At 43.2% G+C, this 25,764-nt stretch overlaps 1 protein-coding gene across 3 annotated transcripts; it reads right to left on the reverse strand.

Moving 5' to 3' along the window:
* Nucleotides 1-863: 863 nt before the first annotated feature.
* Nucleotides 864-23,975, reverse strand: tnfsf11 (TNF superfamily member 11). Of its 3 annotated transcripts, XM_074657665.1 has the most exons (6): nucleotides 23,923-23,953; nucleotides 23,466-23,563; nucleotides 9,800-10,119; nucleotides 7,616-7,651; nucleotides 4,439-4,565; nucleotides 864-3,301 (listed from the first exon to the last, which is right to left on the reverse strand). In XM_074657665.1, the coding sequence occupies exons 3-6, from the start codon at nucleotides 10,001-10,003 to the stop codon at nucleotides 2,862-2,864; spliced, it is 807 nt and encodes a 268-aa protein (XP_074513766.1). In that variant the 5' UTR covers nucleotides 10,004-10,119; nucleotides 23,466-23,563; nucleotides 23,923-23,953; the 3' UTR covers nucleotides 864-2,861. The 3 variants fall into 3 exon arrangements, with proteins under 3 accessions (XP_074513766.1, XP_074513765.1, XP_074513763.1); XM_074657664.1 differs by lacking the exon at nucleotides 23,466-23,563 and having other exon boundaries at nucleotides 23,923-23,975; XM_074657662.1 differs by lacking the exons at nucleotides 23,466-23,563; nucleotides 23,923-23,953 and having other exon boundaries at nucleotides 9,800-10,228.
* Nucleotides 23,976-25,764: the final 1,789 nt, after the last annotated feature.

Here is a 25,764-nt window from a genome sequence, read left to right on the forward strand (position 1 = left end):
GTGCTACTGTCTGTTTCTTCAAACTGGGGGCGTACCGACCGTCATCTACTGTAAGTAATACACTGAATATGGATAAGTTCCTCATACAACCCCACTTCAAAACAGCCGAACTCTCCCTTTAAGGGCACATAAATAATTCATTTTTGCAGTCAGATCAGTCAGTGGAAAAAATATGGCAATGAAAGTCATGTCAAAACTAATCAGCTCCACGTATTTCTCTTCAAACCCCCAGATTTTATTTCAAGCTCTCAGCAACGTTTTGAACAATGAGCTGTGTGAGGTCCCGGCGTGCAGCGCAAACGTGTGAACCCCAGCCATTCTCTGGCCATATGCTGGTGAACGCCCAAACGCAGACAATAGAGGAATTGTTTGGCTCAGAGTCCAACTTTTAAAACAGTTTCTCTCTCTCGCACACGCCTTGGGGCTTCATGGGAGACCCATCGCCACGATGATCAAAACGGCTTACACACATTACAGCGGAGTAACGAAGCTCTCATCCCCATGCAGTCTGTTTCTTGTTTATTCTGCAGGTCGCTCTGCGCTGTGGTCCAAATGTCTGCTGTGAGTTAGCAACGCTGCAGCAGCAGTGGGCGTTTTTTTTCTCTCTATACAACCCATCTCTGTAATGAGCTGGTGGGTTACTCTGACCCGGGTAACGGAACAGCGTGACTTCACTCTTTGGCCACAGTGGTGTTGAATTTTCCAGAGATTGTGGAGATTATCAAATTGCACATCACAATAATATTACAGTCAGGGTGGCCTTGTCATCAGGTTACAGTGCGAGGTGGCTGCGATCTTATCCTCTTCACTGCAAACAATAGCACCAGCCTGAGTCGGGTAATGTCAATACACGTGAAACGCTCTTACAAAAGTAGTTTTTTTTTATTAAAACATACATAAACATAAATAAAAAAAACACTGAATGGAATCTATCAGATGATCTTACAGGTATGCTACAATCTTGTAGAAGAAACAATATATCCATATTGCTTTTGGCTAGGCAAGTGCACACAGAATTGTCAAAATCAAGATACATAAATATGGAATTTAAAATGAAGCCCCTGTGTTTGAATAACAAAAAGCGTGTCTACTATTTCCTCTAAGTGCTGCATAATGAATGTCATACAGACATAAAATATAAATGATTTTTTTACAGCCGAAAGGTCACTTTAACAATGACCTGTCTCTGTACTTCTATAGCTAATAAATAAATATTTAGTGCATATTCCCATTTACCTCACTGAAGAGCCAAATGAAAAACAAAATTTAAGTTAAAAGATGAACCAAACTCAATTCGGTTCCTCTAGTTAAAGAAGACAAGAGTCTATACGTGTCATTTATGGTCAGACAGTCCAGCTATCTGCGTCGCTTGTTGATTGTCATAAACATAACAAACATCATTTCCTCCTTAGTTTAAAAATGACAATTGTCGTGTAATCGCCTTCAATGAAGCAGGCCGCTCATTAGATTTCATCAAACTGGAGCACACACAATGTCCTTTTTAAAATGCTTTTGTTGCTTAAAAAAAAACAATGTCAGAGTCAAAGGGAAGTTTAAATGGCGCCTTAGAGATGTCGAGGGTGATATAACTCACCGTCTAACTGCCTATTTTAAATTACACCGTTGAGTTACTTACTGCGAGGACGCCTCATTGACCGCCTTGTTCACACTCACAAAACCTTTCAGGAAAACATTTGTGCATTCGCTGCCGAGGGTCAGACACAGACCTGGGAGTTATTTTTATTCTGTGATAATCTGCTAACTACAAGCAGATGCTCTATCAGCTACTATGTTCCTTTTTGGACAGTTTTTCCCACATTGATAAATCCCTTCTCGCTGCACTTCTTGCCAGCTAACTCACTTTCTAAGTTTAATTAGTGCATAAACACGTCTGAGCTTCAGGACCCTGACACACCAAGCTGGATAGTTTGGGGCCGCCAGTGAGTGTCTGTCGGCCTAGTTTCTGCGGTGTGTGCCGCACCGTCGGCTCTAGTCTGCCCGTGTCGGAGGTTTTTCGGCTGATTCAGCATGTTGAATCGACTGAATCAGTGCACGAGAAGAGGAACAAAAGTGAGGAAAGCAAGCCAACGAGTAAAGTCAAGAGGAAAAACACCTAAGGCTCTTCTCATTTTTCATCTTCATCTTCATCTGATCATATTTTCACAACCACATGGCCATCTGGAATGAAGCTAAGTGGTGAGAGAGAGCGGTGTGAAAATTGATCGGCAAACGGCACTTTGTGTCATAGCAGCGGCTTGTATTTCCGCCGTCCTCGGTGTTGCGGTTTCCCTTTTTGAATGACATAATACAGACTACTGCCGCCTGCTGGTGTGGACAGTTATTTCATCTCACGCAGGCGCAGAACGTACGTGCTAACTGGCCGTCGGCTGTCGTCTTTGTGGTGTGTTCAAATGTTTTCGGCCAAGACGAAGGCGACGTGAGGCGACGCAACAGTCGGCCTTCATTGCCGCTAGTTCTTTGATGTCAGTTTGGTGTGTCTGGGCTTTTAGTCTAAATGTTGGATTATGAACTGAAATATATTGAAATTTCACAATACCAACTATAGTACTTAAAAAAAATAAAGTCTAAAAAAATAAAGAGTCCAGTGCTATTTCAGATGAAGTTGAGAGCTGTGTGTCATATTCTTTTTTTGGAGAGGGGTACGTTTTTAAAAGGTGACGACCTTTTCTATTATTTTTTCTCATGAAGGCTATTTGGTGAAGAGCAATGTAAAAAAAACAACAACACATGAACAATAAAAAAAACGTTTTCAACAAATTATAACATTATAAAATCACTAACAGTGGTTCTTTGGCATATCAAATGTTCAGTAGCATGTCCGCTCCCCACGTGTTTCATTTTCAGTTACCCAACTTTATCGCCCCAAAATACGTCCCTTCTCCCACCGGGTCCAGCATCCACGCGTTGGACACATTGACGTACAAGGCGTCTCCCACGTCCAGCCGGACCCCTCGGCCCTGCTGGGCGCAGTACATGTTGTAGCTGGTGTCGTTCCAGCGCATGGTGCTGCCCGTCTTCATCAGCAAAAGGGACTTGCTGTTCTGTTTGATGCTCTCGTGGTAGATGTACTGGATGAGCTGGGTGTTGCTAATATCCACCGGCGATGCCCCGGCCTGAGTGCTATCCTCTGGTCCCAGCCTGTAGTAGCGGAAGCAAGTCTTGGCGTAAATATAGTAGAAACCCGACTCCATCACCAGCAGTTTCCCCTTCTGGTAGCCCATTTTGTGGCGGTATCCGTGCATCTCGTCCCAGTCAATGGTGACGGCCTTCTTCTCACCCTCTACACGGCAACAAGAGCAGCAGAAAACAACAGAAGGTTTAGTTGATCTATTAATTTTTTGATTGATCATAAACCAAACAAAAAACTTTTTTTTTTTTTGTTAAATCCTTTAAAAGTTCTCAACCCGATTTAGTAAAATCACTAGTTTGATACTAGCTGGTATCAAACTAGTGATTTCACTAAATCGGGTTGCTACATGTAGCATCACACAAGCTGTCGCATAACTTCCAAAAACTATAGTTTGAGGAGGTCAAATGCATTAAACTTAACTGATAATCTTTTGTGAACATGGAGAAATGTGTTTTTCAGAGTTAGTATTCATGACATGATATTTCGCAAGGCAAAAGCACGCAATAGGCACGCCGTTCTTGAATTTGGCATGTCATTTGTACGCCATGTAGTCTGTACTGACTGCAATGTAAACGCATCTGCATAAATATGCTACGATCAAAGCTGGTGATGTAGAATAAAAAGTGAAAGAGAAAGACTGCTTACGGAGGGAGGGGAGCAAACACTTATGTTATAACCATCCCTGAACTTGGGAGAGAAGTTAAAGAGGACCATTTATGCTTTTGTGCTTTTTCCCTTTCCTTTAGTGTGTTATATAGTTTTTTGTGCATGTGAAAAGTCTGCAAAGTTACAAAGCCTAAAGTCCACACCAAAGGGAGAAACACTGCTCCTGAACTGCCTAAAACAGCTTGATTGAAGTCCCGCCTTTTCTTCCGTAACGTGGTGATGTCACCAAGTAACACATTTACATAACGGCTAGTTTGGCACGCCCTTAAACAAAGTAGCAGAGCGGGAGCGGAGTCCAAAGAGTTTGGTTCAGTTGACTAATCACAACAGAGAGCCAGCTGACCAATCAGAGCAGACTGGGCTTTTTGGGAGGGGGGGCAGGAGCTCAAACAGAGTGTTTCAGACTGAGGGTGAATAGAGGTGCTGCAGCACAGCCGGTATGAGAAAAGTAAAGCATTTTTTGAACATTAAAACATGTAAATATGTTCTAGTAGAAATCCTAAATACAAGTATGCACCTAAAATTAAGCATAATAGGTCCTCTTTAAATCAGATATGGCTAAATTGACAGGAAAATATTTCGAATGCAACAGTAAATGGACTTTAATTCAACTGGACTCACTCTTAGAGTACTCCTGGCGTACTTCGATCGGTAGATGAGCTGATGGCAGGCTCTCTTTTGGAGTTTTGCACCGTCTGTTTTTCCTTGTGTCTTTCAGTGCGTTCAGAACCGGCTCCGTCTGGACTTCCTGTAGAAAACAGGAAAAAACAAATTTAACACACATCAAACATCAAAAAACATCACTTGTATATATATATATTTTTTTTTATGTGTGTCTTATCCTGCTCTGAGAAGTTGCCCAATTTGAAACTTATACCCACATCAGTAAAGAAACATTTAACCCTCACTGTGCCCACATACGAAATTTTCTTAAAGCAACAATACGGTTTTGACATATTTTACCACAGCTTTGTTCAGCTGTCTCTTTGAATAACAGTCTGTTTGTGTGGAACTGTGTCTGTGTCAGTACATGGATGAGCATACATGGACTGCATGTCTGTGTCTATTATCCATCCTGCTAACTTCTTATTACAGCCGTGGTTGTCTTTGGGGCCGGAGGCGGTGAAAGGGAGGCCTCCTGGTGAGTGTAACCTTTCAGATAGTTTGCACTTCTCACGGATTTGGCACAAATAGTATCTGGACTGTGTTCAGCTGATTCTATTCAAGGCCGATGACGCCGCCATGCACACAGTCTGAGCTGGGCTGTCCTCCTCAGGCAAGACGGAGCGTATACACTCAAGGAAAACATGGTTTCCAAGCAAGTAAACAGTTACTGCACCGGAGCTGCCAACTCTCTTACACATCTGGCATGAGATTAAAATATCAGGCGGGAGTGTTTTTGTTGTTCTGCCTCTACCTACCATCTTATGATCTCTTTAAAAAATCTACCACTTTGTCAGTGACTTGAAATTAGTACGACATCTTTTTCAATTGTGCATTATGTGCAGCAGATGACAAATAAATGCGGTAAATTACGAATGTCAGCCAACTGTCAGTGAAAGAATATCCTGAAGGTAATTTATGGTTTCAGAGTAATTTCCTCTGATCCAATAATCTCAGGTATCCTGCAATATGATCTCACCCTAACTCCGAGCCAACACCTAAATAAGAGCCAACGACGGGGAAATGGAAAGTGTTGATTTAGACAGAAACATACCAATTTATAAACCACACACAGCGCCTCTGAGCCCAAACACAGCTACAATAAACTCCCCACCAACACCATTTACATGGTTTTGCAACACTGCACCTGTGCTGTTGCTAATATTACTGTCAAGTATTTATTCACATCCCAGACAAATTTGCAGCACGGCTCTACAAACTAAGATTAGCACTGTCTGTCCTCAAAAAACAAATTTTCTGCACAAACATGTTTATGGCGCAGCGTCTTGGAATGAGACGGGGAGTAAACAACGCCTTGCCAAGGCTACAAAGTAATTGTGAACGCGCTCCCAATTGGCCCTACACTGTGGGATCTATCTTGATTTGTGGCGAGACCGCGTCATACCTCTATGACCAGAGAGGAGAGATTATTTAAACAAAGTAGCTGCAGCTTGGCAGCTTCCCGATCGGCAGTGTGATCTAGAATTAAAGCGCGGCAACGGTGACAACCGCACTGCACCAGACGGAGTTGCTTCACGACGGAGAAATGTCTGCCTTGAAATATACATCTGTATACGTCTTGATTTGACATGCTTGTTCCTAGATTACCACAGTGCATGCAGGCCTCAAAGTTCAGCCCTTTAACTGCTGTATGCACCACATAAATCATTCAACATCTCCATTATGTTGATGAGTGGTTTCGGAGACGCTTCACCAGAACAAAAGTCCTCTCACTCAAAGCTTGGCCACCAAAGCAGATGGTCTCTTTGGGTTTCAGACTGCATCAGTCAGATCTCCTTTGTGCACGGTTGTACAGATCTCCACAGACTCTAAACACTCAGATCACGGTGTCTGATGATTCATGTGTTCTCGCCGCTCCCGAGATTGCGCTGACCACACAGCCACGGTCCGGTGTAAGCCAAGCCTGCACATCCTGTCTCACATCAAAAGAGTGATCTGACAGCTGCCCACAGAGGCCTGCTATCTAGCAAATCCCCTGAACTGTCAGCGGAGAACACCGGCGGTCTCAGGGCCGACCCTAACACAACACAGTGTGGGCCAAGTGGACCTGTCACCCCGACACCTCATAAAGCTCCCAGCACGTCTCCCTGCGCTCCATGGGAAAGAGCCGACGGCCAACGACACAATGAGTTCCTCAGTCCAACACAGGCTGGGTGGTTTGTGTAAATGCTCCACCAGGGATATTCAGGGCAAACACAAATACATACTCTCAAAAGGAAATTAAAGCATTATGGGAAACCAAACACTAGTAAAGCAAACCAGTCATTTTATCCTTTGTTGTTTTACTTCCTGGTTCAGTTGGTTTGTTGCATTTGCTCGTCAAAACCGGTGCCAAAAAATGGGCGGCGACTTCCAAAAAAGGGATTAGAAAAAAATTACATGACATCAACAATTAAGAATTCCAAACTATAACTCCCTCATGCTACTGCCGATCATTGTAGAAATACTCTGCAACCGCTGACGCCGACGGGTGACTCACTAATAGCCGATGCAGTTAAATGCTTTCTGTGCACAGTGTCAGTAAGCGATGAGGCTCATCTAGCAACAAAGCTATTAAATGAGTCTATATCAAAAGGCAAGAAAGGTGTTGTTCCTTCTGTGGTCTGACCTCGCCGCAGCCCTGTGCGACCACCACCTGGGCTTTACAGAAGCCGTGGTATGCACTGTGAAAACACACCCATGGGAAAAAAATCACGACTTCTCTCTGCAAAAATTGCAGACGATTCTTATTCATTTTTTGCAGCTCTTCTCTTTTAAAAACCACATTATTGCACGTACTGTACTTCCCCCTTGACAGTGACAGCAGGAAATACCTGGTGAGCTTCAAAACATTGTTAAAGCAGACTACTGTCGGCCTCTGAGGCGTTACGTTTGCCTGTTTCACCACAGTTTCCTTTCAGTGACATGTTTTAAGTAGGAATAATGGCGATCAGTCCTGATGTTTAATGATTGATAACAACATGTTTTTACACAGCAGGAGTTTTGCTCTTAATACCAAAGAGTGTGTGTGGTGTCGTAGCAGGAAGGAAACTTGTTGTAATGCAATCTATGTGAGTGGACTGTGCTCCGGTCGGAGGGTGTGTTGTGCTGAGGTTAACCAGAGGTCAGACTCACCTCTATCGGCCGGTGTGGGGCTGTAGACAGATCTACCTGGAGACAGAAACACAGGAGGTTAGAGAGGTCGGTGTAAAAACATGATACCAGTAGTTATGCCAACTCCAATCAGCATTATCTGTTCCCTGACAGGTGTGGGTGGGAGGGATATCATACAAAACTTACGGAAAGAGAAGCAGCAATTCAGGTTTTGTATGTGTGTGGGAGGTTAACTTATTTTCCACATGTCACTCTGCATTCCACCGCAGCAGGCGAAAGCGATTTTGGAAACTGAGCGCTTTTTTGCAAGGCTGTTGTCTGAATAATTTAACATCTAATACATAAAAATAAAACGGCCACAGGGCGTCCATGCATGCACACAGCCGGATGCATATAAACAACAATAAAAATACTTCAGCCCCTTGTGTTGGAATAAGAGAGAGAGCAGCGTTTTTAAACCCATCAGCACATTCCTACATAAACGCGGCGCTGTGCCGATTCCTGCTCTCCTCCACCATCTCCAGGAAGTTGTACAGGTGTTGGGGGGCAGATGATGGTCTGCTGCCAGTCAACTACTGACTCACGCTGTAAAGTGCTACCAGATGCAGCTGCATTTGGAAAAAAGGCTGATCCAAATCACAGCTCTAACTCTGACCAACAAGAGGGCATCTCATGCTGCTGGGTATTCGAGGAACGCTTCTATCACTCCCAAAACATCTGGAGCCGCATCCCTCTCATCACATAATCGGATAAATCCCACATGTTATTACACAAATACGGTAACAGCTACATTGTGTCTCCATTTATGGGGCTTTTTTTTTTTTTTTACTTCTTTGCCTGCCTCCCTTGTATTTAGTTTTTCCCTCTGGCTGACATCCAGTACATAACTAGCTACTACCACACTGCTATGTGTTTATGCAAAGACAAGCCAGAGAAACTGAACACAAACAGTGGGAAAGAGACAGAGGCCAGCAGAGAAAGAGAGAGAGATGCTCCCCAGGTGAACTTTCAGCATCCTGACAGAGCCGGGATGCGGTCTGCTCTCTTGGCTTGTCGAAACAAGACAATTATTCAACTCCAAACCCGCCGTAAAGTTACAAAAACAACTGCGGCAGAACATAAATGTTATTTTATAAGTTCACAGACACGCAGCCTATACAGGATGGCAAAGACGACCTGACAGAAAGCAATGAGCCATGATGGAACAAATGTCTCAAGATTTGATGGTATCTTCCCTGAGCTTTGCCAGATCTCCTTGAGAAACAGCTCTGCTTATGCTCCACAGTTTACAGCTTATGACATGTATAAATTACAAACAAACCCCCCCCCACCCCGAAACATGCACAAGAAAAGAAGCATGCAGCCTCAAGTGAAAACATCTGTATTTTCAAGATTCAAGATTCACTTTACTGTCATTTCACTGAGTATTTGCATACACAGAAGGAAACGAAATATTGTTTCTCCCAGCTCCCGTCAGTGCATTAAAAAGGATAGAATAAATAAGTATTAAAATTAACATATCTAAAAATAAGAATAGAAGAATAAAATAAGTAAACTTTTCAGACACAATTTCATACAATTTGCAGTCATACACCCAATTTGCAGTCGTGTTTAACAGCAGAGAAAATTGCATTTATGTCCACAGTAAAGTGCTGTTTTGCATTACTGTTCCAAAAATTTGCAACCATGCCATCTTGCTGAGACAGACTGAGATGTTATCACTATAAAAAAAACAGATTCATGATGCTTTTGGAGTGGAGCTGCCTGCAGAAATAACTAATCCGTTGGAAAACAATGTCATCAGTGCCTTTAAGAGATGTTATCTCTAAAAGTCTTGGTGTTTTTACAGCAGTGGGGTGTTTTAACTGTCTGCCTGTCTCTTCAAAGAGACGCCAAAAAGAAAGTGCACCAACTGTTGGCGCACAAAAAGTGCAGAAGTGGCTCCATGTTGAGGCTTTTTTCACTTGTGCACATTTCCTTTACTTCTAAGAGCACACACCGACAACTGGAACTTATCTGGAGCTTTATGGCACTATAAAAGATTGCGCAAAAGGACTTGAAAGAAGTGTTGACAGTGTTTCTTAGATAAATATTTACATGCATAAACCAAAGCTCGAGTAAACCTACAGGGCTGTGCGTAAAGTGCGTCGTTACGCATAGGAATAAGAAACCTTAGACCACACAGTGTCTCGGTTTGGAGCCTACCTCTTGCAGGTAACCAGTCAGGTGTAATAAGATGGCCACGCTGGAAGCCACCTGGAGCAATCCCATAACAGCGAGGGTCCCGAAGAGGAGCGGCCGGTACGTGGGCTCGGAGCTCTGCACCGGGTGGAAGCGGTGCTGGCCGGCCGCCTCCAGGTCCACGGTGTTCCGCAGGTAGCCTCGGTACTCGCTGTGCGTAGCTGCCATGGTGTGGTGTGTGAGTGTGTGTGTCGTTCAGCTCCAGGGCCAGGTCCTAAGACTCAGTGCAACGAAGGAGAGAGAGTCTGCAAGAGTCCTCTATAGTCAGCTGAGAGGTGGGTGGGCTGAGAGAGAGAGAGAGAGAGAGAGGAGAGAGAGTGAGAGAGCGGCTCCTCTGCAGCCAATCAGAGAGATCCTCCTCTACAGAAACAAGACTGAAAGGAGACTGAAAGGAGACTGGCAACCGGACCGACCTGAGCTGAGCCACCGACAGGTAAAGCGAGCCTTTATGGCTCCACAGCAGCTGAACACGTGATCCACCTCTTCTGGTCCACACCCCCCAGTGACACACTGAGGCTGAGATCAGCAGCACAACACAGCAGGGAGGATTACATTATGTGACTGATATCAACTTAATGCACATCAGTCATCAGTTTACAGCTTATAAACATTGTAAAAAAAAAGATTATTTATGTCCAATTTAACAACAAAAAACACTAAATGTTGCAACTAAATACATAGAAACTAAAATAATATATATTATATATATATTTATATAATATATATATAATATATATATTATTTTAGTATGTTTTTTGTTGTTAAATTGGACCTAAATAATCTTTTGTTGTGTACTTTTTGTGTACTAAAATAATATGTATATATATATATATATATATTATATATACTAAATAATATATATACTAAATATTATATTACTAAAATAATATATACATATATATATATATACATATATATATGTATATATTATTTTAGTTTCTATGTATTTAGTTGCAACATTTAGTGTTTTTTGTTGTTAAATTGGACCTAAATAATCTTTTGTGTTTAGAGGCTGTATATATATATACATATATATATATTTTTTTTATTAATTTGAAACCAAAGTTTTAAAAGGAACAGTGTGCAACATTTCGGGGTATCTATTACCAGAAATGGAATACAATATTAATAACTATGTGTATAATCCCCTGAAACTAAGAGTCGTTGTGTATTTGTTAGAGCCCTTTTATACCTACATAGGGAGCGGGTCCTCTTCACGGATGTTGCTCTGCCATGATTCGGACAGAACGGACAAACCAAACTCTGGCTCTAGAGAGAGCCTTTCAAGCTTTTTACGTTACGTGAAGGACATCGTAGTTCTCCAACTTAGCTTGTGAGCTGCAGGATGCAAAAGCGTGGTATCGCCAGCCGCCGTCTGACTTCTGTTGTCTGCTGGCGGCCCACGTTACCGCAGTCTTGGAAAGGTAGGAGTGAATGGAGGGGTACTCGCACCACTAGATGCCGCTAAATCCTACACACTGTACCTTTAATTCATGAATTGGAAACTTTTATTTTCATAAACAACTGAGAATAATCATTTCTGAAATGGTTTTCTCACGAAAAAGTCTAGACACATCTAGACGTCTCCTACTTCACTGAAACTTGTGTAAGTTGCACATTGGGACCATGATTGGCTTCTATCTTAAACTCAGATTTAAAGTGAGCACAGAGAATCTTCCCAACTTCAGCAGATGAATGTGAACGCATCTTTTGTTGTCAAACTGCACAAAGAAGGTAAAACATCCAATAAACAAAACACATTTTTGAGAATAAGTTAGAGACATAAAGCGGCGGGTAAATGCATGCATCTCTTCAAAGAATGGAGAGAAGAGCTGGCTCAATAGCTTCTTTTGAGCAGCTTATCCACAGAGGTAATGTAGTTTACATACAGAATAATAGTTTACATGTTTTCAGAAATACCTGGGGTGTGATAGGTATAGATGATCGTCATGACAACTGATATTTGGAGGTCCCATCCTTGTACATCACATAATCATTTATGCTCAGTGGATGAATTAATGTGTAATATTGTGGCATGATAGACTGCCATCTTTTGGGGGGTGGTTGGGGGGGTATTTTTTTTTAAAAACTTATTTACTTATATTTGTATATTTTTTATAAATGTTATTGTATGTTTAAATGCTGAAAAAGCAATAAAGAAAGTTTTAATAACATAAATGCATGCATCTCAATATTATCTAATAGAACTAGATAGATTTCTTTACACTGACAGTTTGTCTCATAATTATCATAGTTTGGTTCCTTTTGTTCAACACTCAGACTCACTGAGAGTCATTACTCATCATGTACTGGTGTGGCAGAGCTCCAGTCAATGATACTTTGTGTCCTGTTCAGCTATTAGTTACATCACACAAAACCGGAGTTCTGATGAATGAAAGCGCAAACTTACTAATTACTGTATTAGCCTACTTAATCCATCAATGTTTATTGTTGTCATGTCAATGCAGGAAGCATGGGGTGTTTTTTGACAGCTGTGTCAGTCCAGACAAGGAGGCGGTTAATCCCCCTCATATCTGCTAAGTACCTGGAAAGAGTTATTCATGCATTTTTTCACATCCGATTGTAATTTTCTCTAAACTGGAATTAGCAAAAAGTCCCTGGCAGGCATTCAAGGGAGTTTATCAGTCCTCTCCTCCCCTCACTTCTTGTAAATTTTGAAATAGATTAAATTCTTTAAAGCATATTTGTTTCGTTTTAAGGCCTCATCTGGATCTGGGTCACCTTCCTCACACGATCCACTGCTGGTTGTTGCAAAGACAAAGCTGAAAACCAACAAGTAAAGTTGTGTTTACTTGTGGACATCGATTTTACTTAGAATGTCTAAATGGGCTTTATAGGCCATGCATGCACAGTAGGTGCAGTCATGACCACATGCTGACTTTTTGTTGTGCATTTTGAAGGACTATACTAGTTCGACATATAGAGAAATACCACTCTCTATACATTACATTTTAAAGATGCAGTGTGGAGGATTTGGCGGCATCCAGTGGTGTGGTTGCAGATTGCAACCAGCTGAGTACCCCTCCGCTCACTCCTCTCTATACATATATGCACCTGACTATTGTTTTAAGACAAATAATCTCTCCTTTAACCTTTCTTAAATATAATAGCCTGTAATAAGATACAGACATATATAGAGGACAATAAGATAAGACATAACTAACTGCTGAAAACGACTCAATTCAAAGTATAAATGCAACATTATTTAGGTTTGCTCCATGAACACCACTCGTTTACGCACCGTCACCATGACACAGCCAATCTAACATCGTCAATATGAACCCGTCCTACCAGTCAGTATCTTTGCACATCAGTGATGCTCTCCGAAGTGGAAATCCCCTTTCTCTTTGTTCGGCTACTGTTACAGAGGAGATTCAAACCACTCTCCTTCTGTATTTCATTGTCTTTGTCGTTCGTAGTAAAAATGTTTTTATCTCAATTAAAAGTAAAATTGCAATTTTTACCAAAGAAGTCCATGAAATAGCGAATGCTTCACAGCAAAGACATCTCATATAATTACTAAGTTTAACTCAACACAGATGACAACAAACCTGGATTTCCACTATTACAACAAGTGAAGAAACTGATACAGAACCTGAAACTGTCATTGTGAGTCAGTGTGTGTCTGACCACAGATATCCCTTACAGTCCTTCCTACGTCAACAGATGCCATTTCTTCTCACCATCAGTGAAGTCTTCATGAGCTGCCTCTTACCTCAGTCTCATGTCTGATCTACCTACGTAGTGATGTTGAACAATAAACAAAAACTTCCTTTAATCATGATGACAAGTTTCAGTGTTTTAAAAAAGTTCTCTATGCTATTTGTTTGATGACGTAAATTAATCATTGTTCTTTTTTCCATGAAAAGTTGCAACAGTGAATGTGTTCATTTACTGAGAACTACCTGGATTACACCCACACACCAGTTCCCAGGGCCGCCGCTACCACCACACGCATCACGCGCTGTGCGTATGGCACCAAGTGGCAGAGAGGGCACCCCAATTATGATCATCATCATAATAATCTTAATGATGACAGGTTCGAGCAGCCACACTGCCCCTCTCACGCGCGGCTCGGCTGCGTCTCTTCCAGAGATTCGAGGTCGCAGGACAGTGTTGTAGAACATGCAGTGACTTGCAGGGCTCCATGAATGAATGTAGTATGGGGTTTTAATGGTGGATTATTATTATTTACAAATTACCACACATTTCTTAACCTTTCTCTGTCTAAAATAAATATAAATTACATTTATAATGAAATGAAATGGCCATTATGAAAGGCAAACTTGAAAGAAAGGGCTGGCAGCAGTAGCAGAAACGCAGCTGGTGTGACCACCCAACGTGTGAATCACGCAGCCGTTCAGTGAGGCAGCTGCCACACGCTCCTGACGTTCCCTGTGTGGACAAAACGTTGTGTGTGACTAATTGAACAGTTCTTTTTTCTTACAAATACAAATATTTGTTGTTTTTATTTATTCATTTATTTAATTTTTTTAATGTTTGGGGGGGCACCACAAAGCAATTACGCCTAGGGCACCAAAATGGCTAACAGAATCCCTGCCAGTTCCCCTGTATGCATTGCATTTTTTTGTCCTTTAATGTTATTTTTATCTCCCTTTTTGTACACTGACATTTCTTTTTAGTTTTTTATCTTTCTTTAAAAGATTTGTTCTACATTTTGAGAAATACTCTAACTGTCTTTCTTGCCAGGAGTTAGATGACAAGATTGATACCACTCTTTATGCGTCATTTCCACGGCATGGTTCGCCTTGACTCGACTCAACTCAACTCAACTCATTTTTGGTACCAGATGCATTTCTCTATTTCGTTTTCCACATCTTCAGTGGAACACTCCAACCGTGTCCCATGTTCACAACGTTCAGTTTCATTTTCACTGTACAAACATAGTAGTTTTAAGGCCAACCATGTATTTTTTTCCTAAACTTAAGCAAGTGTTTTTGTTTAATTCACAACATTAAGCACGTGTTTACTGCTAGCGTAAGGTGACGCCAAGGGGTCTGACAAAGGGTCAGTATGTAACGAGATGGGATGAGAATGTGATGGTCACTTGTTGAATCCTGACCAGTCAGAGGTCTGCAGACTCCACCTTCTAGTATCGGCTCAGCTCGCTTGGAACCTCGACCGAGGTGGTACCAAAAAAAGTACCAGGTACAATCTTTTGCTAACGGACCGTGCCGTGCCGTATCATGCAGTGGAAATGCAGCATTAAGCTACAGCCAGCAGCCAGTTAGCTTAGCTTAGCGTAAAGACTGGGAACCGTGTGAAACAGGTAGCGTGGATTATTTATATGAACATTCTCCACTGAAAACAGCAGCCTGCTCACAAGCAAACAAGGCTGAAGAGCGTGGACCGAAACAATGAGTTGAAAGCTTTCACATTACATGCAATCATTGGATCCATATCAATATAAATATATCGATGAATGCGCCTTTAAATGAACTGTGCAAGTATTCCTGTGTGCTTGTACGGCAAGCAAAGTCACTCTAACTTGAGCTCTGTGTCACAGCTTCAGCTACATAAATAAAAATAGTAAAGAAAACAACAACATGATGCTATTAATTCCTTCACATCTTCTATTATAATCCGCTTACACGTCCATTCTCCACAATAAGGTATTGTCACATGGCACCGCCTCGTTTAAGGCCGAGCGTCCACAGACGGTCCAGCGGTCACACATCGTGGCCGTTGCAGCATCTAAACACGGCAGTGGCTCCTGTCAGCCCAGAGAGTGACCTCCCTAACCTCTCCCGTTTTCCCACTGCCAGCAGAACAACAGTGTAGTATTTGAAAACCCAGCAGAAAAACGAGCCTCCTTTAGGAGCGGGAGTTATTTTAGGCAGAAGCAGTGACAATGGAAAGGAGGGGTGGTTGTAGTAGGTTGGGTGAGTTTGCGAAATCCAAGCGATTTCTGGGTGCCAGAGGAGTTCATGGGAGAAAGCTGGCTTTTTATATGTGCCCCCCACTCCACCCCCCCTCTCCTAAAACCATCAAACCTCATGGCGCTACAATCGTTTAATACTCCGTCATTATGGGCATTCTAACTTCATAAAACCACACACATGATTTCGGTTATGTTGTACAACCACATTCCCCCCCTTACTATTACTCTCGTTTTTACCACGCTTGTATAGGACTGCCTCTGTTGATGTTTTGCTTCTGAAATGCAGCACAAGGACCAGAGTCTGAGCTCTGCCAGAAGTTTCTCCCCGACGATGTTTCGGAACGTATCGTTCCCGGGAGACCTTTTGAACTCGGCTCCAGCGACCTCCTGCACTTGGCTGGACGTGGCGCGGTCTTGGCACCGGCTCTGGATGTGGTACTACGGAGTGCTCGTCTCTCGGTCAGGGGGCCGTTAATACACCATGAGAAACTGTGTTTAGCTGTGGCTTTCCTGTGCCCTCAGCAATTTCCTCAAAGAGTAAGGAGCCCGGTGCTGCGGCAGGGAAGAGCGGAGGCCGATGTTCAGGTTAACGTGTGTTTGTTTGGGTTGTATCACACTTTTATTCATGTTGACTCTGGAGCGTGCGTGTACGTGCATGGATTTGAGAGAGAAAAAAAGAGTGTTTGGACGGTCTCCATGCCCCTGTGTTTTGCTATGTTCAGCCTGCCAGGGACTGGAACCTGATGCTCTTTGGGATAATGACAGACAGCCAAAAGCCCTGTAGCTGTAGAGAGAGGAAGAGGAGATGAATGAGAGAGAAAGGTTGAAGATGGGTAAAGTGGAAGAGAGAGAGAAATAGATGCAAAGATAAAACTTGATACAGGGTGTACCATTGCCACTCTGGTCAACTCTTGCATTGTTATGAGCATTTGATTATCTCTGGTTTTTAAGAGCATTCCTAGTCAACCATACCCTCGCTCTCACCCTAAACTCTGCAACCTCACACTGGCGACACGAACTCTGACGTCAGCAGTTTACGCCGTCTGAGGTATCTGGGTCAAGGGTGAAGGTTCGGGGTTCACGGACAAGACTGCGGAGTCACGGTGAGCACACAGGATCCGGTCAGTCTGGTTCTGCCCATGGCTATTTCAGCTTCAAAGCAAACCAGCATGATTCCACTGGATTCAGCCTGTTTTTGAAACCAGAAGCGTAGAGATGCATAAATTTGAGAAGCCAAATATGAGGAAATGGTCGAGCTGCTGCCTGGCATAACTACGCGATGGCACGGATGCTGGGCACGGCTGCTGGAATAGCATTTGATTGAGTGAGCACTTTGAAACGATAACAGGATTCCTCGCGTGTGAGAAGGACATCGTACACCGAAGGTAGAACAAGCCCGGATTTTTCCACTGTTTATTATTTCTCTCTTTTATCTGATTGAAAGGCTGTTTTTTAAGACTCGCGGCATGAAGAGCAGAGAATTGTCTCCCTCTCGTCACTCCCACATCCTCTGTGGTAAGAAGGTCACTCAAAGTCTGCCATAAAACACACACACATACGCACACACACACATATACACTGCCTTTCCTTGCTCCTCGCTTGAAACTTCTTACACCGCCGCCTCCATAGCAACCCCAATGTTTACACCCCTCCTCTTCCTCCTCCTCCACCTCCACCTCTCCTGTCACATCACACCGGCCTGCGGTTTTATCAAAACTACGCATTTGAGAAGAAAATTGGGGTGATGATCAGCCCAAACAGGGATATTCCAGACCATTAGGCAGATCTCATTTCAGCTGATGTGTGTGGGTTGGAGAGTGTGGGAGAGTCAGGCTGAACACTGAGCAGGCTATCAAAGCAGCCGCTTCTGGACTGTGTGGAGGGAAATGCAGTTAAATGACAAGTGACACCACCAGAGTTGCATTCACTGCAATTCGTATTTATATTTAAGCAATTAGCGGGCTGTTATGGTTATTAATGCTGCTGCTTGGGTTTCCTCTGGAGCGGCGGCACGTGGGAACGGGGCTGTGGGAGGGGTCACATGACCGCGCCTGCCGAGAGAGGAGGAGGACGCCCTCAGAGCTGTAGCCCCAAAGTAGACGCAAAGGCAGACTCCTGAGGAAGTTGAATTATATGAAAGAATTAAAAGGAACTGTGTGTAGCATTTTGGGGGATCTATTAGCAGAAATGTAATATAATATTCATAATTATATTTTCATTAGTGTAAAATTACCTGAAACTAAGAATGTTTTCTTTAGTTTAGAATGTGCCCTTCGTATCTACACAGGGAGGAGGTCCTCTTCACGAAGTCCGCCAAGTTGCTCCGCCATGTTTCCGTCATGAGTGTGTGTCTGAGTGCCAAACCGTGGTACCGCCAGCCGCCGTCTGACTTCCGTTGCTCCTAAAGCAGTGTTATTATGGTAAAGATGGCCTCTGCACTTGGCGGCTCACGTTACCGCAGTCTTGGAAAAGGAGGAGTGAGTGGTGGGGTACTCAGTTGGTTGCAATCTGCAACCACATCACTAGATGCAAATCCTACACACTGTCCCTTTAATATAATGAGGCTGTTTCAAGGAAATAATGTGAAAAGAACTAAAAACAACCAAATAGATTCAAACCCTTAAGCTATTTAAAATCCATTTACACAAGAAAAAAAAAAGTTTTTAAAATGATTCACATAAAATAAATTTAAAGCTGGAGTGTCTCTCCCCTCTGGCAGTGAGAGCAAGGAGGTGGGGAGGTGGCTTTCATCCAGGAGACCGTTGTTCATGTCCCGTACAATCAGCTGATCGTTCCTGTCCTTGTTTTCACGTCAAGTCACATTTTCACTGCAAAAACATAGCAGTTTTAAGCCCAGACATGATGTTTTTTTCTAAACCTAACCAAGTGGTTTTGTTGCCTGAACCTAAGCAAGTGTTTTTGTTTAATTCCCAACATTAATCACGTTTCCTGCAACCAAAAAGTGACGTCGATGGGTCTGAAAAAGTGTCAGTATGTGATGAGTTTGGATGAGAATGTGTTGAAACTTCATGTCAATAGCTGTGGAGAAATTTCACAGAAACCCTCCTGGTGGCGCTAGCAGAACAGTCAGGGGAACACCAAAGTCATTAGGCTTGGGAACCATGATTATGTTTACCAAATGTCATGGAAATCCAACCCAATAGTTGTCGAGCTGTCTCAGTCTGGACCAAAGTGACGGACCGACATCGCCATCCCTAGACCCATGCTGCCACTGTGGCTAAAAATATGCCGATAAAGCCTCTGTGGGCCATGTGGGCACACACAGCTGCATAAGAATGATGGACTTTTGCTCAGTCAGTGGGAGCCAAGCTTTCCTTGTTTAAAACGCGTGTGAACACACATGTCGCTCCCCCACTTGGAGCCCGACGCACTCGGCAAAAGTTAAACACTCGGGCCTGTCAGCACTCCCCCGGTGCTCCTACATCCTCTCAACCTCTGCTGCTGCTTCCTCTTTGCTCCCTCGCTTCCCTTCTTGCTCTCATCTCTCCATCTTACATCACATCGCAGACAGTGTTCTCTGTCCAAACAATTTAAACCTTACATTTCACTCTTAAGAGTTTCCAGGGACACAGCAAAGTAGCTACAAGAATCCCACACTCTGTTAATGGTTATGATGACCTGGAATTGGGTCTAACACACTCTAAAAGCCTGAAAGAGCAGGGTGTGGTTTTGGCCAGCGAGGTGCACGTGAGCAGATCAGCGAAGCATGCTGTGTAAATTCGACGTCTTGGACGACCTCTCGTGCTCCGTTCATATCGAAACCGCATCTCTCTTATGAAGCATTCATTTCCCTACAACAGGAAATCCATTGCCAGTTTGACTGCCATCGAACCGGGCTGGGAAGAGGAGGAGGAGAAGAAGGAAAAGGAAAAACACCAGGGCAGGACCGACCATGACATCAGCAGGAGATGTCTCTTATTCAGTTAGCCGTGTCAGGATCTCCCGGACTTGACCTCTGCTTCCTCTCCGCGGTCACATCAAAGTGGCGCAGGCCCGGCCTGAAGACACAGACCGCACTGTCATCGCCAAGGTGGGCGTGAGTGTGGAGGAAGCGCCCTGAGGTCATCGAGAAACATGATTTGTCAAGATGTTTCCTCATTCGTGTGCTGTCTGTTAAACCCAAACTTACGCACGCACCTGAGTCAATAGAGGAGTGGGTGGGAGCAGACGGAAGATGAGCAGAGACACAACAGCGGATGAAGCAACCCCTCTTGACTGACGCCTGCTGGTTTCTCTCCGTCCGGGGTGGGAGCGATGGGGTGCAGGGTGCACCACGCTGATGGATGCTTGTTGTTTCTGTGAGTCAGACCGGCTGACTACTCATGTTCACAGATAATACCTAATACTATTGACCATGTTTCCAGGTCCACACCAAGCTCCATCTGCTGTTCTTAATCACCAAAGAGTCAAAACAGAGCCGTCAGTTTGGGAAACACCAGCAGCCCCTCTTGACTCTGATATTTCCCCTCCGCCCACACTACTCTCTTTCTGCTCCCTTCCAACACTCATAAATTCAACATGATTCAGCCGTTCCCCACCGGCATATACTCTTATCTCTATCTATTCCCCCTTCTCCGTTTCACCACTGTCTCCGTCCCGTCGCTCCCACGCTGATAGTTTTCATTGTATCGAGGTCTTAGGTCGCTCTGGGAGTTGAAACGTCTGACTTATTGTCCGTGCCTGCTGCTTGGCTTTCATAAACACTCACAGTTACAGCATCACGATGCGGTCACTCCTGGAAACAAGCAGACAATAGCAGGGAAATGTCATCTCACGTTTTGAAAGTGTTTCCAGCTCCCCGGCGGTGACTCCGTGGGATCTTTCATTAGCCGCGGCCTCAGTCATAAAGTAAACAGGATTAAGGAAGTCCACCAAAACTTCTGTTACCATGACATCAGCAAAAACAACACAAGAGGATACATATTATGTTTCTTTATCGGTGATTCCCAACAAGCATACTTCCCCAGGTAAACTGTACCTGGCAAGATTAACTGATTTGAAACTATATACACTTATAGAGTGCATGAAAACTGTTACATAAGTAAGGAAACCTCATTCAAAACTCTAATAATCCAGCCATGGAACAGAGCCTTTTCTCAACAGTATGTCATGAGGCTCGCTGCATATGTTTAGATAAGAACGGCAGTTTTTTGAAAAACAATATTGTTGTTTAATCAATATTTCTGTTTTTAGTGTCCGTTATTTCCCATGAGCCCCAGACCTTCACAGGCTTAACGTCACAAGTCGTCAGAAGAGGTGAGTCTGTCGGGGTCGAATAAATAGTAAGAATATTAACTTGACCAAACATTGACGGTTCAATTGAGTGAAACATGATTGCAACACAACTAACGTGTATCTTAAATCAATTCAAATGAACACATTTGGGACCAAGATGGTTGGTGTCAATGAAGGTGATCATGAGCTCATCTAACAGAGCTGTGAGGGTAAGTCAGACAAAACATGTCGGGAAGCACTGAAAGAGATGAGTAGCTTAAGTTTTGCATAAACAAAGTCCTAAACTATAGTTTAAGACTTTAATTCCCTTACAAGGTGCAGGTGGTGGAATTGCGAAATGTAAAATGACTTAAACACTCCCTTCTCTCATGAATCCAGTGGGAAAGTTAAGTGAAAAAAAAACTTTGAACGATTCAATTTTCTGCTCCATAAACTTCTTCAGGGTTACAGTTGGATCGGGAGGTTTTTGGACCGGACTGCAAACCTCCGCCTGAAAATATATCACAAGTTCCAGGAGAAAATTAATTTCCGAATTAGCTTTTATGTCAAAAAGCTTTTGGGAAGCGCCTCATTGCTCTGCATGCTACGGTACAGTAGGTCATCGAGCGTGACCTCAGACCCACCTCTGTGATTCAGCCCCTCGGCTCATTAAACGCTCTCACCTATTAGTTCATGATGATGAAACAAAGAGCAGACGCGTCAGGAAGAGAAGAACACAAAACAAAGGATATGTTCTTCAGGTCGGAGTAAACAAAGGCCGAGTAGAGATGATGTAGCTGGTTTTCCCCTTCCCAACACAAAGCCCAGTACAGTATATCATGGATTCCATGGGCTTGAGTCAAACACCCCCCCTCCTCTCCCTCCATCCAGTGGACTCTCCCAACAACCCGGTCGTTTGTTGCTGTTGGGAGGGAAGTGATGTCAGTGACTCACAGATCGACACGGCGGGGGGAGGCGGCGGGGGGATGCACCAACCAAGCCAGGACCCAGCCTATCTGATGTCAGAGTGTGTGTGTGTGTGTGTGTGTGTGTGTGTGTCAGACACACTGTGAAACAGACTAGAGTGATGGTACGCTATTGGGCTCCTGTCTGTCTCTCTATATTGCTGACTGATGATTTTCTGCACAATAACTGCTAAACATTCCTAGTTGTACTGTGTGTCGTACTGTGTGTGTTTGTGTTCATGCACGGTAATCTGCCTGTCAGAGCAGATTAATAAAAGCCTCCTATTTCCTCGTAAACTGCTGTTGTGTCTCGGTCGTGTCTTACATTCCTGTGGCTCCACTTCTGTGAAGCTGCTGCAATCTTCCATTAGGGTTTCTGTGGTCATGTTTCATCATCCTGGCCACTCACTCCGCTGTGGCCACCTAAAGCATCAACTGACGCACTCTAAGTAATGGTTGGTGTGTGTCACTCAACCACCTTGTCCGCGGTAATGCTTTCTCACAATATCCAGGACACGTACTGATAACGTATCTACTGCTACCACGAGAAGAAGAGGAAATAAGCTAAGTGGAAACAGTGTTCAATGGAGAGGCCTTCATGACTTTGATAATGGATTTGATGGACCTGGGACTTTAAAGTACCTTTGTCATCCTAAATTGGTATAATATGGGTTTTTGTTTTGTTAGATTAATGAAATCTCCATAAAATATTATGTCCACCGCTGATTTTATTTGAGTTGGTGTTTTTATTTTTTGATGTTGTCATTTGGTTCCTTAAAGGTACAGTGCGTAGGATTTGGTGGCATCTAGTGGTGTGGTTGCAGATTGCAACCAACTGAGTACCCCTCGGCTCACTCCTTCCTTTCCAACTGCGATAACATGAGCTGCCAGGTTCATACTTGTATTTTGTGTTTCTACTAGAATATGTTTACATGCTTTAATGTTCAAAAAACACGTTACTTTTCTCATATCGGCTGTGCTGCTGCAGCTCCTCTTTTCACCCTCTGTTTGAAACGCTCCGTTTGAGCTCCTGCAAATGTGTCACTTGGTGACATCACCACATTACCGAAGAAAAGGCAGGACTTCAAGCAAGGCGTTTCAGGCAGGTCAGGAGCAGTGTTTCTGTGGGGGAGATTAACTCCCTTTGTTGTGGACTTTGGGCTTTGTAACTTTTACATGCACAAAAAAACGATATAACACTAAAGGAAAGGGAAAAATCACAGAAGCATAACAGGTCCTCTTTAAAGCTAAGGTCGGCAACATTGGAGAAACCAGCAAGAGTACGCTAGATCTTTAAAGTATCCAACCGAAAAACCCAGCCCAGTGTTGCCAACTCTTTTCCAATGAAAGTGGCTCGCAGCTCTAGCTCCAAAAGTCACTAATCTAGAGAGAAATTCATCAAGTCGGCAACACTGACCGTCCGTCTCTTCAAGCCTCCCTCAAAGCCACTCCCCCCAAATTATCATTATGCACGTAAACAACAAACATGGCTGTTGTTAGTACTCACAGCTGTCAAGCTAGCAGCTTGTGGAAGACTCAGGCGACGTGCAATGAGTGGACGGACAGAGTGCACGCAGGCAGGTAGGTAGACCATCCAATCACTTACTGCAATAGTCACAGATACCGGATTGTTTTGTTTTTTTGTCAGAGCATTTGATTTATTGATTGCTGTTGGGTTGTGAAGAGAAATTCAACAAATATAACATATAAAAGCCTACATTACCAACCCTATCTTTAAACTATTAGAAAAATTAATGGTTAGATTTACAGGGCCTCAAACTATAAAAACGACCTTGATGCTGTCTATCATTACAATTAACACAAGTTTTTGTTGTTGTGTGATATGGCTGAAAGCTCTGGAAAAAGCTAGTGAGTGGGCCTTTAGTTGGAATTGTTTTGTCAAGAATAAACTCTGACGCTTAACTTTTACACCAATGTGGACAATCGTAATTACAGCTACTGACCTTGCATTTTAACGGATCCATCGCCGTGGCAACTGGGCAAACTCCATCTGTTGATTAAGACAACCAGAAGAAGAAAATCTAGTAAGTGGACCTTGAGTTGGGATTATTTCCTCTTCACAGCTTTTAAAACTTCTATATCTGTAGCACAGATGAAGAGAGGGAAACATTGATTTCTTGCTCTTTGTAGCCATATCAACCAATACACCAAACACACCTGTAACTTTTAGTTTATTTTATTCAATAAACAGTGAGAATGTGCATGCTGGGATGTTTTTCGGTTCGTACCCACATCAGTTAGTAATGGGACTTTCCCCACTTATTTTTACTTCTTCTCTGCTGGGCTCTCTTGCGTGCTGCGTCCGTGGGTGCGGACACACTGACACCCTGATAGAACTGATCCAGCCATGAAAATATGAATTAATTAGCCAAATAAAAGAATGTAATATGTAAAAGTACGTCATGAACCCTGACAGTAAACAAATGTGGTTTTAGAAGTGATATTAAACACAACATTGCTGATGTCTTCCTGGGCTCTTTGGGGTGAGAATCTGTGACTCGGTACGGGATAAAGTTTTGTTGTGTTGCTCAGGAAGCAGGAAATGCCAATAAGCCCACTCTTCTTTCTCACCAAGAGGGGACAGCAATTTGCAGAGATTTAGATCTCCACACACCCCCACATCTCCCCTAATTTGAAGGCTGCTGGAAATGACTTCACTCCATCGGGTCACCCACAAGCTGAGCTAACCATTTCCTTGTATGGCCTCTTGTTGTCTGTCAGCCGGCTTCCCGCCACTCAAAAGATCAGAGATGTGCTTGTCAGACACATTCCTAACCTCCTGTATCACTACACAGCCTGCAATTAGATATTCTTTCTTCTTTTCTCTCCCTCAATGTCAGACAGACACCTCCATTCATCCATGCTGACAGGTGCTGGCCATTCTAGTGAACATTACCTAATTATATATTTGTGCATGTGTGGTACTGTCTAATCACACGGCAACAATGGCTGTTTTGTGCAGCGGTATCCAGGCATGACCAAGAGCTGTAGCACTGTTATTGAGACGGGCTTTAGTAGATACAACATCCCTTCTGTTTCTGTTGGCACCTGCAGCACAAGTAACAGTAAAGAGGTGGAGCAGCCTTGGCTAGTAAAGTGATAGCCTTGTAATAGGTGTGGAGGAATCAGTGCAGTTAACAGCAGGCTGTTATCACTGGGAAACCCACCCTGAGGAAGCGTTCTTCATGATCACGGATTTACAAGCAGAAAGGAAAGAGAGACGGGACTGTCATCAAAGTGTTTAACGCACTTCACTGACAGTAAAGACTGACTTTCATGTGGTGTTGTTTCTGATTCAGTAGAGTGAGATAACCAGCGGTTGTAAAGTAATGTCTGTTATGTCTGACTAAACCGGATCATCTTTTGGTTTTAATGTTTATCAACACCAGTGAAGTGTACGGATATTAGTGGTGGAATAAGTACTTGGATCCTTTACTTGAAGGACCATTGTGTAACATTTCGGTGGATCTATTAGCAGAAATGGAATATAATATTCATAGCTATGTTTTCATTTCATCTGAAACAAAGAATCGTGTTTTCGTTAGCTTAGAATGAGCTCTTCATCCCCCATTTGATTTTTTCTTTTAAGTGTTTTATTACAGAAAGTGTATGAAATCAAAATAGTCACACATTCTGACATTGTGTTACTTATGGATGGAATTATTGTGAAAATAAATTATTCCTCTTTTAGACCCCCTGGAAGCCCCCTAAAGACCTCTGGGGGTCCCTGAACCCCACTTTGAAAACCACTGTATTATAGTACAATATTCCCTTTTGTAGTGGTG

The sequence above is a fragment of the Sebastes fasciatus genome, chromosome 14 (genome assembly GCF_043250625.1).
Source record: "Sebastes fasciatus isolate fSebFas1 chromosome 14, fSebFas1.pri, whole genome shotgun sequence".
NCBI classification, from domain to species: Eukaryota; Metazoa; Chordata; class Actinopteri; order Perciformes; family Sebastidae; genus Sebastes; species Sebastes fasciatus.